General features: G+C 35.0%; 1 protein-coding gene across 1 annotated transcript in view; it reads right to left on the minus strand.

Annotated features, from left to right (window-relative positions):
- Positions 1-13,032, minus strand: part of LOC116081042 (prolyl endopeptidase-like) — a 13,923-nt gene extending 891 nt beyond the window's left edge. The window contains exon 1 of the mRNA XM_031357720.1: positions 12,955-13,032. Within this exon, the coding sequence (XP_031213580.1) occupies positions 12,955-13,032 (78 nt within the window). The remainder of the gene's footprint in view (positions 1-12,954) is intronic.
- Positions 13,033-13,949: the final 917 nt, after the last annotated feature.

Below are 13,949 nucleotides of genomic sequence, written 5' to 3' on the forward strand. Positions count from 1 at the left end.
AATCCTATTTCATTGTTAACTCTCTGGGTCAATGTTTCCTATTATACTTTCTATCCTCTTTTTGATGTTAATCAACTAAGTTATATAAACCACAGATTGTTAAATTTATCAAATTTTGTATTATCACACAAAAATTGCAAAAATACCCATGAGATGTTTTTAAGTTGTTTTCCGTATTGAACCTCCCTTGAGCTTTTAAATTAAGAAGATACTAAATTTAAATATATAGTTTTCTAATTTTTTCTTTACTTCTTGATTTGTAAATGGAATTGCCGTTTCTAAATTTTTTAGGCTAAATATAATAAATTAAAATAACTCATGAATGCTCTTTTTCTAAAATTCATTAGCTAGTCACACTGTTTTGTTAAGAAATAGAAATTTATATGTTTTGTGTATTTATTAAAGTACTTAAAACTAAAGTAAATAGAGATTATATTAGAGTATTAGAGATTATATATCTAATACTATATATAAAATACTGACAATTGAAGGAGCATGACAATTACAATGTTTTATGAGAAAATACACTTGGAAAAAATAAATCCATTACTCAAAATCTTTAAAAGGAGAATAGTTATAGCTATGACAAACATAATTAAAATCATGAACATAAAACTCTAAACATTCTCTGAAGAATTCTCTGAAGAATCCCTAAAATGAAATGGATGATGGAAGTTCCAGAGATCACTGGGATTAGCAGGAACATCATGAAATCCAATAGTAGTTCATTCATACATATTAAAACATAAATCTTTGCCTAAGTTCCTAATTGTGGTATATAATGTTCCTTACCTAGAAATCACTCAAATGATCAAAGACAGACAATTGGTTAAGTTTCTTTATTGAACAATGAGCCTAAGTTCACAAATAGACTAATACAGAAATAAGTACACAATAGCTAAAATCATCATCATATAAACATAATTTGCAAGGAATGATAGATATTAATCAGCAGAAGTCAAGCAGTAATATATACTATGACAATGATATAGAAACCACATAGAACCTTTAGTTGTAGGAAAGTAAAAGCCAACTGTACAAGGAATCTGTAGGGTCTTGAAAAGAGTTTGGGGCTAAACTGATTGCACTATCTAAGTGGCACAATTTGATAAATTTATTGAATTGCATAATTGTCAGAAGAGCATTTTCTATATAAAACGCACATTTTAAATTTACAGTGATAACACACAGGCTGAAACATAGGAGTAGATGTTTTCTACTAAGAAAACACAGAAACTAGCATGGGACCAGGATTAAATGGAGAAGTCATGTTTGTAACTCCATAAGGTCCTAACAAAACAGCAAAGATTTATTAAACATGACTGATCATTTAGCTAAAAATTAAGTAATCAATTTTCTAGCAAAAATAAAAAAGACAAGTTTCCAAGATAAATTCAATTTGAAAGAGAAATTTGACTTAGACTAGGGGAAATAAAATAAGCAGGCCTTTAAAGCTAGCCTACTTAACCTTACTTAAAAAAGCATTCAGTTCCCTGAGGTGTGTAAAGGTACACAGCCTGGTTGGAGTTCACTCTCACCAGTGTCTAAGCTTAGAACTTTAAATGGGCTGATGTTTGGAACACTCTTTGATGGTAATTCCTATAATTCCAACATCCTAAACTCTCCTGCTACATTAGCAGTCGCAAAATTTTGTAATCATTCAAGGACCAAAAGTCAGCAGATTTCCAACGATTAGCATTCCTGAAGTAGCTAGGATACTGCCAGCCTTCATTGTAGATCTCAAATTAAAATAGTCATCTGTTTTCTGAATCAACAGACCCAAGGGAAAGAAGTTCTTTTTTCTATCATTAGTAGAACTGGTACCCCTAATCACAGGAATTTATAACATGCTTCTTTAGTTGATAGAACACAAACATCTGATTCTCAAACTATGTTTATATATAATGTCCATTTTTTATAATTTTTGAAGGATATAATAATTCAAGAGTCACAGATAAGTTTTAAAAATCCAGATGACTCCGATTACACACTCCAGTCTGCTATAATAAATGAGGTTCTCAAATCATCTTGCAAAATGAAGAACTTGACTGTATCATTCACTAGAAATATCTTCCTCTCAGCTCTGGTTATATCTAGTAATATGAAAAACATAATCAGTACTGGTCTGTAAACCTTATGGTTATCTTGAAGGATATAGAAAAAAGAGAGGAAGGCACTGCTAATTTCACTGTATACCGAGACCTGTCAGTTTCTCACAGGTACTATGTATAATGAATATGCATAATTTTAATAAAATGTTAAATCAGCGAGATATCTTTAATACTTCTCTATAAATAGACTTTATACAGGCACAGAACAGGGCAGTGTCTATTATTCTAAGATATAACCTACAACTCTTAATTTTATTCACCACTCAAATTATCTATGTAATTTATTATTCCTCAAATTCTAAAGTATACAAATAATACATATACTGTTTCTGCAGAATTTTAATTAATACACTTCTTATAACTTCTGTAATAGATAAATGGTAAGCAAGATATAAATCCTCTGCCTTAAGGTGTAGTGTGGACTTCTGGGCTTTGCCTCTTTTCCTTCATGCCTGCTCGAATTTTAGTAAGCTAAATGTTTACATACTATATGAATTCATCATTTTTTCCAGCAAATGAAACTTCTAAATTTAGAGGCTGAGAAATGAAAGTGATGAAGTAGCTGGCCTATCACACAGTTTGGTATCTGTCTTATCATTAATTGATAATGCAAATAATTCAGATATTCCATTGTTCTCTCTAACTTATACTCTACTACTTATTCAGTCACTCCTAATTCTGATTACTAAGATGATTCATGGATTTTATGCCTCACATTTCTGGTTAATTACATTCTAAAGTAATCTCTAATGACAGTATTACACAATGATACTATATAATTATAATATCTACTCTCAGACACGTCCACCTTAGAAACAAATGCAGATAGAAAGCACCAATCTGTTGTGACTACCAAATTAATAAGGTAAATAGATTCATTTTGTTCTAAAGTTTGTTGGAATCTGTGTAAATGGAAAATCAGCTTAATGGTCTGAGACACAATTTAAAAATCTGGACAGAACATTTAACTAAAGTGAAATAGAACACTTTAGAAGTGAGTGTGTGTGTGTGGAAGAGAGAGATTCTTCTTGATCAGGCTTTGTACTGTAATACTTCTATCTTTAATACTCTGACACTGAGTTAATATAGCATTACTATAATTTCTAATAGAATGTTAACAATATGAAACAAATATTAAATAGAAATAGTCATATACAGTAAGCAGAATGCTAAATAGAAATAATTGTATATAGTAAACAGAATAATCAGGTAAATGATATAAAAACTGATTAGGTAAATTATTATTATTAGGTAATAATAGTACTATTAGCAGAATATTTTTTAACAGTTCTATTCACAGATCAAATAAATTCTCATACTTTGTATTCCAAAACAATTCAAATTCATTATGTAAATATGGTTTTATATATATATATATATATATATATATATATATATATATATATATGGAGAAAAAAAATAACTTGAAAACTCAAGGACTGATTGTTTTCTTGTTTACATGTTTCCATAAGAAAAATCATCTTTTGTTAGGGAAAGCCACACAACCACTTCTTTCACAGGTGGCACCTTCTTTTATCCCAGGCAGCACCTAGCTTAAAAGAGCCTATGACAGCCTGGCAGTAGTGGCGCATGCCTTTAATCCCAGCACTTGCAAGGCAAAGGCTGGCAGATTTCTGAGTTTTCAGTCAGCCTGGTCTACAGTGTGAGTTCCAGGACAGCCAGGGCTACAGAGAAACCCTGTCCTGAAAAACCGAAAACAAAACAAAAACAAAACAAAAAGCCTATGATGGAGTGAAAGCCAGGGACCTTCAGCGTCCACACTGTTTTTATAGCATTATAATGTGATCATTCCACTGGAGATGCCATATGCTAGTCTTGATGTGCTATATATACTTATATGGCACATGTATCTGGCCATGTGTTCTCATTTCAAGGATAAAAATAACTCTATTATCCAAATGCAAATGGATTATGCTTCACCAGTTTTATGAACAACACCTTTAACTCTGACACGAGGATGTGGCTATTTCTTGATTTTTATGCTTGATTAGCTAAGTAAGCTGTACTGACTCAATTTTACTCCATTCTTTCCTGACTTTGCATCTTCCTCTTCCATAGTTGCTCAATTTCCAGAGTAAGGCATCATTAAAAAGACAGCAAAGAACTGAAGTAGAGCTTTGTGTTTATTTTCCTATAAACCTACTGCCCAAAATAAATGACCATGAAGAAAAGATACATACTCACGCATCAATCTAATCAGTTGCTTCCACAAATGCCATTTCCAAAAGCTGCAATTGTGCAGTAACTAACTGACATCCTCTATCAACCCTCAAGAACTGCTTCATTGTCATACTTCCTCTCTTCTCCTGAGATTTATTCCACTTCTTCGATATTATTTCAAACTATGGGACCACAAGCAAAGAAATTGATATCATGTGTATTCTGAGATTATGGGCTAATATCCATGTATTAGTGAGTATATACCATGTGTGTTCTCTTGTGTCTGGGTTACCTCACTCAGGATAATATTTTCTAGTTCCATCCATTTGCCTGCAAATTTCATGATGTCATTTTTCTTATAGTTGATTAGTACTCCCTTGTATAAATGCATCACAGTTTCTGTATCCATTCTTCTGTTGAGGGACATCTGGGTTATTTCCAGCTTCTGGATATTACAAATAAGGCTGGTATAAAATCATGGAGCATGTGTTTTTGTTATACGTTGAAGCATCTTTTGGGTATATGCACAGGAATGGTATAGCTCTGTCTTTAGGTAGAACTATTTCCAATTTTCTGAGGAACCCACCAGATTGATTTCCAAAGTGGTTTTACCAGCTTGCGGTCTGAACAACAATGGAGGAGTGTTATTCTCTCTCCACATCCTCCCCAGCATCTGCTGTCACATGCATTATTGATTTTACATGTTCTGAGTGGTGTGAGGTAGAATCCCAGGATCATTTTGATTTGCATTTCACTGATAAGTAAGGGTGTTGAACAGTTCTTTAGGTGCTTCTCAGCCATTCTACATTCCTCAGTTGAGTATTCTTTGTTTAGCTCTATATCCCTTTTTTAATAGGGATATTTTGTTCTCTAGAGTCTAATTTCTTGAGTTCTTTATTTATTTTAAATATTAGCCCTCTATCAGATATAGATTCCCCCAACCTCTGGGTTGCTGTTTTGTCCTATTGACAGTATCCTTTGCCTTACAGATGAGTTTCAATTTTATGCGATCCCATTTGTCAAATGTTGATCTTAGAGCATGAGCCATTGCTGCTCTGTTCAGGAAATTTTCCCCTGTGCCATGTGTTCGAGGCTCTTCCCTGCTTTCTTTTCTATTAGATTCAGTATAGTTGGTTTTATGTGGAGGTCCTTGGTCCATTTGGACTTGAGCTTTGTACAAGGATATAAGAATAGATCAATTTGCATTCTTCTACTTTCTGACCACCAGCTGAACAAGCACCATTTATTAAAAATGTTGTCTTTTTTACCACAGGATACCTTTGGCATCTTTGCCAAAGATCAAGTGACCATAAATGTGTGGGGTTATTTCTGAGTCTTCAATTCTATTCTATTGATCTACCTGCCTGTTTCTGTGCCAATACAATATATGCTGTTTTTTTTTTTTTTAAAGATTTATTTATTTATTTTATGTGAGTACATTGTAGCTGTTTTCAGATACACTAGAAGAGGGCTTCAGATCTCATTACAGATGGTTGTAAGCCACCATGTGGTTGCTGGGATTTAAACTTAGGACCTTTGGAAGAGTAGTCAGTGGTCTTACCTGCTGAGCCATCTCACCAGCCTGCTGTGCCATCTCACCAGCCTGCTGTTTTGTTTTGTTTTGTTGGTTTTTTTTTTGGTTTTTTGTTTTTTTTTTTAAATAACTATTGTTCTATAGTACAGCTTGAGGTCAGGGATGGTGAGTCCCCCAGAAGTTCTTATATTGTTGAGAATAGTTTTCACTATCCTGGGTTATTTGTTATTCCACCTGAATTTGAGAATTGCTCTCTCTCTCTATGACTATGGAGAGTTGAGTTGGAATTTTGATAGGGACTGCATTGAATCTGTAGATTTCTTTTGGTAAAAAGGCCATTTTTACTAGGTTAATCCTGCCACTCCATGAGCATTGGAGATCTTTTCATCTTCTGAAATCTTCTTCAATTTCTTTCCTCAGAGACTTGAAGTTCTTGTCATACAAATCTTTCTCTTGCTTTATTAGAGTCTCACCAAGATTTTTTCATATATATTATTTGTGTCTGTTTTGAAAGATGTCATTGCCCTAATTTCTATTTCAGCCCTCTTTTCCTTTGAGTAGAGGAAAGCTACTGATTCTTACAGTTAATATTATATCAAGTCACTGTACTGAAGTTGTTTATCAGTTGTAGGGGTTCTCTAGTAGAAGTTTTGAATTTGTTTGTGTATACTATCACTTCATCAACAAATAGTAATATCTTCACTTTCTCCTTCCCCATTTGTATATCTTTGATCTCCTTTTGTTGTTTGGAGCTTAAGAAGACGGAAGACCAATATATAGAGGGTCAGGAAATAGAATAGAAATAGGTAGCAGTGGGGGATATGGAACTGAGGGAAACAACTAGAAAGTTGCAGATGCCAGGGAAGCTCCCAAGATCCAACAGGGATGACTTTACTGGAAACAAGCACCAAAGGGGGGATAGAACGTGTAGAGACCACCTCTAGTAGATGGGTATGGTTTCCAGTTGAGGAATGGGATCATCCAGCCATCTTAAAATTTTTAATCCAAAGTATTCCTATTGAAAGAAAAACAGGGACAAAAAGTGAAACAGAGACTAAAGAAAAGGCCATCCAGAGACCACCCTACCTAGGGAGCCATTCATCTTCAGACACCAAACCTCAACACTATTGTTGATGTCAAGAAGAGATTTCTGACAAGAACCTGGTATAACTATTCCCTAAGAGGTTCTACCAGCACCTGACCAATACAGATCCAGATATTCACAGCCAACCATCAGACTGAGCACAGGGACCACAATGGAAGAGTTTGAGGAAGTTCTGAAGGACATAAAAGGGAATGCATCCCCATAGGAAGAAAAGTATCAATCAACTAGACCACCCAGATCTCCCATATACTAAACCACCAACCAAAGATCATACATGGAGGGATCCATGGCTCCAGATATATATGTAGCAAAAGATGGTCTTATCTGACATCAATGGGAGGGGAGGCCCTTGGTCTTGTAGAGACTTGATGCCTGAGCTTAGGAGGATGCTAGAGTGGTAAAGCAGGAGTAGGTGAGTGGGTAGAGGAGCACCCTTATAAATGCAAAGGGGATGGGGGAGAAGTGGGTTTGGAAGTGAGGATAGGAGGGGTAACAAGGAAGGGGGATATCATTTGAAATTTAAACAAATAATCACACACACACACAAACACACACACACACACACACACATATATATATGTATATATACATGTATATATATATACATGTATATATACATGTATATATATATACATTTTTTTTTTCAAAATAAGGGAGTGTGAAGAAAGAAGTTTACCAAAATCAGTTTTTCCTATAATAGCTAACAACTTTTTCAGAAAAATTAGGATTAGGTATGATTGTACAATGTGAGAAACTTGCCCTATGTCAACATAACAAACTGGAAAATACATAAGTACATGTTAAATATTTTTGTATGATGATATAATATTTGTACCAATATGTCAGGGCTAGTTAAAAATAGCTTAATTTTTATAAGACATGTTTTTAAAGAAAATAAATTGTACTAATTTGAAACAAAAAATTGAATTATGACTAGCTTTAGAATGAAGTTGGCAATTAAGAATGAACATTAAGCATCTGAGACTTCAGAATTCCACTTAGAAATTTCTGCTGCTTTTTTTAGTAGCCAATATGCACAGTGTTGAATGTGATGTCTACATGGACTCCGTTCTAGCATACATATAACATGTGTTCAAGAACAATCATAAAATATCAGATTTATATAAAAACAGTGTTCATTTTAATAATTTAAAATGCTAAAATATGACTAAAGTGTAAGACACCATCTGTTGTCATATATAGAAAATATTCACATCTGAGTTCTAAAACCATGATTAATCATATGTAAAACCAGTAATCCTTTAAGGCTGAGTTGATGATGACTTTTAGGTCTTTCATTTAATACCAAACTTCCAAACTCATTTTTTTTCTTCATTGAAAGCAGTGCATCTCTACCTTTACAATGAAATTTTAAAATTCAATTCACTTTATAGCCACTCTGAATAGATGTACAGACACTTCTTCCAAGGTCACACAAAAGAAATATGTGCTTGATTTTAAGGAAGATTGTTATTTCTCAGTAACACAAGCACTTCTATCTCTACATAGTTGACCTTTAATGTCAAAGATTTGCAAGTGTACAATAAGACTATATATTATTATATATTACTGATATTGCTATGCACTATCAGACCAGTATTAGTCTTTGAAATATACCAGCTAAACTGTGACATTTACATTCTTGTATAAAATATACTATATTAAACAATATTTTTCTTTAGATTATTTCTGTAATTTTAAGGACAAGTTTTTGATATAGATTTTAATATCTTACAGTTAACATTAAAATTTTATCCTACAGAATAACAAGATAAATATGTCCTAGCTGGAAAATTTGAAAGCCACTCTTTTAAGTAAAATTTACATTGATTGCTAACAATATTGCTATGGGAAATATTTTGTAATATATTTAAGCATAACTTCCGTCAACGCTCAAATTAGGTATTTGTAACATCAGCTTGTTTCTCTAGTTATTATAAGATTTAAATGAGCAATCACTGAGTTATATTTTTAAATTAGTTTACTAATAAAATAATTACAGCCACTTTCTTCAAATTGATATCAGTTATGATTGAACATCAAAATCTTGTAGCATGACTTCTGACTCAAAAATTTCACAACTATTAAGCAGTTAAATATTTACCTTTGAGTAACAGCAAATTCATCTCTTTGTTATTAGTGTAATTACAGATCCATTTCACCTATTAAGTCAGAGTAAACTTTTCCTATTGTTTTCTACTTTAATTTTGGGAGTATTAAGCATCAAAAACAACCCAAAAGACAATAATATTACTTTAAATACCCTAATAATAACAACCTGAAAATATATATTAAGTCCTATTTGCTTAACTATTAAAAAGGTAAAGAAAGCATAAAAAATTGATGAGGTGAAATCCACAGTATTAAACCACTTAATGTATGTGGATTATTTTTCATTTATATAATTTCGCTTTGACACAGCATGAACAAAAAGATTAGTCATAGCAGACAGAAGAGGAAAAAAAGCACTTAAAACAGTGTAAAGATTTGTATTTTTTTCAGTATATATGTAGGTTTGTGTCCATGTTTCTGTTTATGATTATGTGTATGTAGAGAGAGAAACACTATATACACATGAAACTAGTGTCTGGTGAGGCAAGAAGAGGGCACAAGATGCTCTGCAGATGTTCACAGCAGCATGAGATCTCTGAAGAGTAAAAGTTGACTGTGGAGCTTTGCATTTATCCTATTCTATTTAGTAGAGGTTGGGATAAGTTGAGCAGGCTGTGAATAGCTAAAAGTATTTCAAATAGGGCTATGCTTAAAACTATTAGGTGTTTAGGAATTTTTTGTTTGGTACTTGCTTTTGGATGCACAATCTAGGCTTGCTGTGAAAAGGTGGACAATATAAAAACCAATATGAATCACTAGTATCTATATAAACTACATAGACCCATTTGTGTGTAAGCGAGTCCTATAAAAATAGAAGTATTTTTATTATTGGCATGGGATGAACAAGAAGTGCAGTTATGCCTGGGCCTCTGCTTTCATTGTACGATGGGGCAAAGTATGGAACTCTTTTACAACTCTCCTTCTTTCTAAAGGCTTTAACAACAGCCAGGCATATCTTCTATGACTAAGTCCTAAACCAAATAGTACCCCCCAAATTTCAGGATGTTTATAAGACAAATCAAAAAAAAATACCCATAGATCTTAATGGTATATGGGTGAAACTTAGGCACTACTAAGTACTGTTAAAAGGACCAATTTCAAGACAAGTATATATTGTTGGCATTATATTAACATTTTATTATTAACATTTTTCTTTTCAGCAGAATTGTTTGGAGTGATTTATGTGGCACCTTGAATGGTATCTCGTCAATACTGCTCTAAAGCCCAGCTGCTTTGAGTTGGAAACTGCTCACCAAACAGCTCCTGTCTTACAATATGTAAACTGCCCTTACATCAATCTGGCTGGTTTGAACGTGCATAGAATGCTTTCAGGAAACTTCAGTCACACAGCAAGAAGTACTTTTATGTGTTCTGGCTACCAAGGGAGCAACTTCTGCTTGAAGAAGGCTTGCATTAGTCACAACCTCTTCTACCCACAGCAACTGAAAAACAACAACAACAACAGGAAAAACCTTTATTTTATCCATGGAAATTACTGCCAGCTTCCAACTGACCTTTCTTTTGCTCTTTCAAAGGACTCCATTGCCTACTATATTGCAACAATAGTCCTGAACTAAGAAAGATCATCCACCCTTAGTGACCAAAAGTAAATATTTTTATTGAAGGAAAGGTTGTGTTTATAAAAGATGTGAGTCTGATCCTTATGTGAAGCCTAAGATTGGTGACATTAGAAATTTTACCTTGATCTATGAAATAACAATCCTACCAGATGTGTATCACATCTCTTTTTCTTTCTTTTTAAATTGGTTATTTTATTTATTTACATTTCAAATGTTTCCCTTCCCAATATCCCCTCAACAAACCACCCTTCCCATCTGGCCTCCCCTTTACCTCTAAGAGGGTGTTCCTCCTCACATCCACTTCCAACTCACCTCTCTCTGGGGCAACAAGCCTCCACAATACCAAGAGCCTCCCCTCTCTCTTATGCCAGATCAGGCAGTCCATTGTTACATATGCACCTGGAGCCAAGGACCCATCCATCCATGTGTACTCTTTTGTTGGTGGTTTACTCCCTGGGAGCTCTGAGGGGTCCAGTTAGTTAATGTTGTCGTTCTTTGTATGGCATTACAATCCCCTTCAGTTCCTTCAGACCTTCTGCTAACTCCTCTATTGGGATCCCCGGGTTCAGTGCAATGGTTGGTTGTATCTGCATATGTCTTAGTCAGATGCTGGTAGAGCCTGTCAGAAGTTAGCCATACTAGGCTCCTGTCTGCCAACATATCTTGGCATGAGCAATAATGTTAGGTTTGGTGTCTGCCTGTAGGATGTATCCCAAGGTGAGGGGTCTCTGGATGGCCTTTTCTTCAGACTCTGCTCCAATTTTTGTCCTTGCATTTCCTTTAGAACAATTCTGGGTTAGAAATTTTGAGATGAGTGGAGGGCCCCATCCCTCATCTGGGAGCCATGCCTTTTTTTTTTTTTTTTTTTTTTTTGTTACAATGTGATTTTTTTAATATTAAAATTTTTTTGTTTTGTGTTTTTTTTGTTTTTTTTCTTTATTAGATATTTTCTTTATTTACATGTAAATTTCTCCATTCCTAGTTTCCCCTCCAAAAAATAAAGAAACAAACAAAAACAACAAAAACAAACCCCTGTTGCCTCCCCCCTCCCCATGCCTGCCACCCCACCCTCTCCCACTTATTGGCCCTGGCATGAGCCATGCCTTTTTACTGGAGATGGTCTCTTTAGATTCTATCTCCCCTCTGTTGGGTGTTTTGGCTAATGTCATCAGAATACTCACGATGCAACTCACAGATTATATGAAGCTTAACAAAAAGGATGACCAAAGTGTGGGTGCTTCATTCATACTTAAAAGGGGGAACAAAATAATCACAGGAAGTAGATGAAGGGAGAGATCTGGGAGGCAGAAAGGAGAGAGAGGGAAAAGGGGAACAGGATCAGGTATGGGAAGAGATAGGAGAGAAGTTCAGAGGGTCAAGATAGTGAAAAGAAATATGTAGCACTGGAGGATAGGGAATGGAGTTAGTGTGTTGCGGGGGTTCAGGGGAACCTTCGAATGTCCCAGACACCTGGGAAGTCAGAGGTTCACACTTGCTTTCTATTTATGTAAGGATGCTGGTGGCTGTTCTGTATGATTAATCTTATGGGCTTCTGTGATGTATTGATGATATCATATTTGGCAGCAGTAAACATTTTTCCCAGTGTTCTTTGATGTACTCCATAGTGTTTATCATTGACTGACCTGATTAAATGAAAAGTAGACAAAAGTTGATTTATATACATAAAAGCATCCTGTCTTGAGCAATAACAAGAAGAAACATCTAAGATTTCCACAAGTTCACCAAGACCCTTGGTACCCAAAGCTTCAAGTTGTGATACTAAAGTTGATGAGATACCCAAAAATCAAGTTTGAGCCAGAAGCCACAATACTCCATATTTGAAGGTTTAACACTAAAGGTGACCCAAAGACACATAAACCTAACAGCCTGATATCCATGGTTGTAAACTGTAGCACTGGGTGCAAATGAAGTATCCCAGAGGATGAATAGCTGGAGAAGCCCTGAGAATGTTGTAGATAAAGAGGTTGAGATTACAAAAATTAAGACAGTGTGAAAAATCATCCACAAGAGCCAAGATTTTTAAAACTGTTGGAGTTGGAGCCTGGAACAGCAGATACAGTCACACAATGCTTAACCTCTGTCTGTGCTCTGGAAATAAACAGGGTTATGGCTCTGAGGCTTAGAATATGGATTTGTGTCCTGGGCCCCAAAGGAGGAATACACTCATGGCTTCTTGAGCTTAGAGCATAAAGCTTCTGAATTTGAAACTTAGAGACAGAAATCTCTGTGTATAGAAGCCCAGTTCTGTGAGCTATGAACTCAGGGTACATCAAAGCTAAGGGAGCTCCCTCATCCAGTCTTAATACCTACCCAGAGCAAAGGAAATACCAGAATGTCATCTTTTAGTTGTTGCAATGTTGGTAGAACATTGAAATCGATCATCACCATTCTTTAAACAGGGTCATCTGTATTTCCTGACTCCTGTGCTCCACATTGTCAAGCAGGCCAGTTCTTATCCTCACATGGTCCTCTTTAATTGTGATTTCTATTGTTACTGGGGCCAGAGATTGACTGTCATGGGCAGAAATTATGGGACTCTCTATAGTGGTATCTTGAACAAGAGCAAGAGAGAACCTAAGTAGAGACAACAAATAAAGCAAAATCGGCAGAAGACACACCATTAAAAAAAGTCACATAGGCAGTCTCCACACTGTTCCTTCCTTTCCCTTCACTCCTGTCTCTACTATTTTATAATTTTATTTTGGTTTTGGTTTTTGTTATTCTGGATATTTTTGCTTTCAGTTTAGTTTAGTTTTGCCTTGATTTTTTGTTTTTTGTTTTTTTGTTTTTTGTTTGTTTGGTTGGTTGGTTGGTTTGGTTTTTGAGACAAGGTCTCATTTTGTCGCTGTGTTCATGTAGTCTGACTTTTTTAAAAACAGTGTAATAAATCTACTTAAAATCTTAAGTCTCCCTTCTAGCCCTCCACACACCAAAGGTAGTGGAAAGGAAAGGTTAATAAGCCAAAGGAAGATGTGGACCTGTTTAGAAATTGGGGCCAATCCAATCTACATTGTCAGGATATAAGCAGTTCTGTTCACATGAATCTGCAGTGGTAGCTCAATCCACTCACAAACACAGTGCACAAATCAGCAATCCAGAACACCACCAGAAGTATTTTGGTGCTTTTCTCTCTATGAAGTCACAATGAATGATGATCATCAAAGAGTGGCAAGGTGAACCAATACCATATGGAGACATCAGCAAAGACCAGTGTTAACAAAGCTTGTCAAAGACCATCAAAGATTGGCAAGGTAAACCAATACCACATGGCATCAGACACTCTCTTTTGGGTTATATTTATATTC

Source organism: Mastomys coucha, unplaced genomic scaffold, assembly GCF_008632895.1.
Source record: "Mastomys coucha isolate ucsf_1 unplaced genomic scaffold, UCSF_Mcou_1 pScaffold6, whole genome shotgun sequence".
In the NCBI taxonomy this organism is placed as follows: domain Eukaryota; kingdom Metazoa; phylum Chordata; class Mammalia; order Rodentia; family Muridae; genus Mastomys; species Mastomys coucha.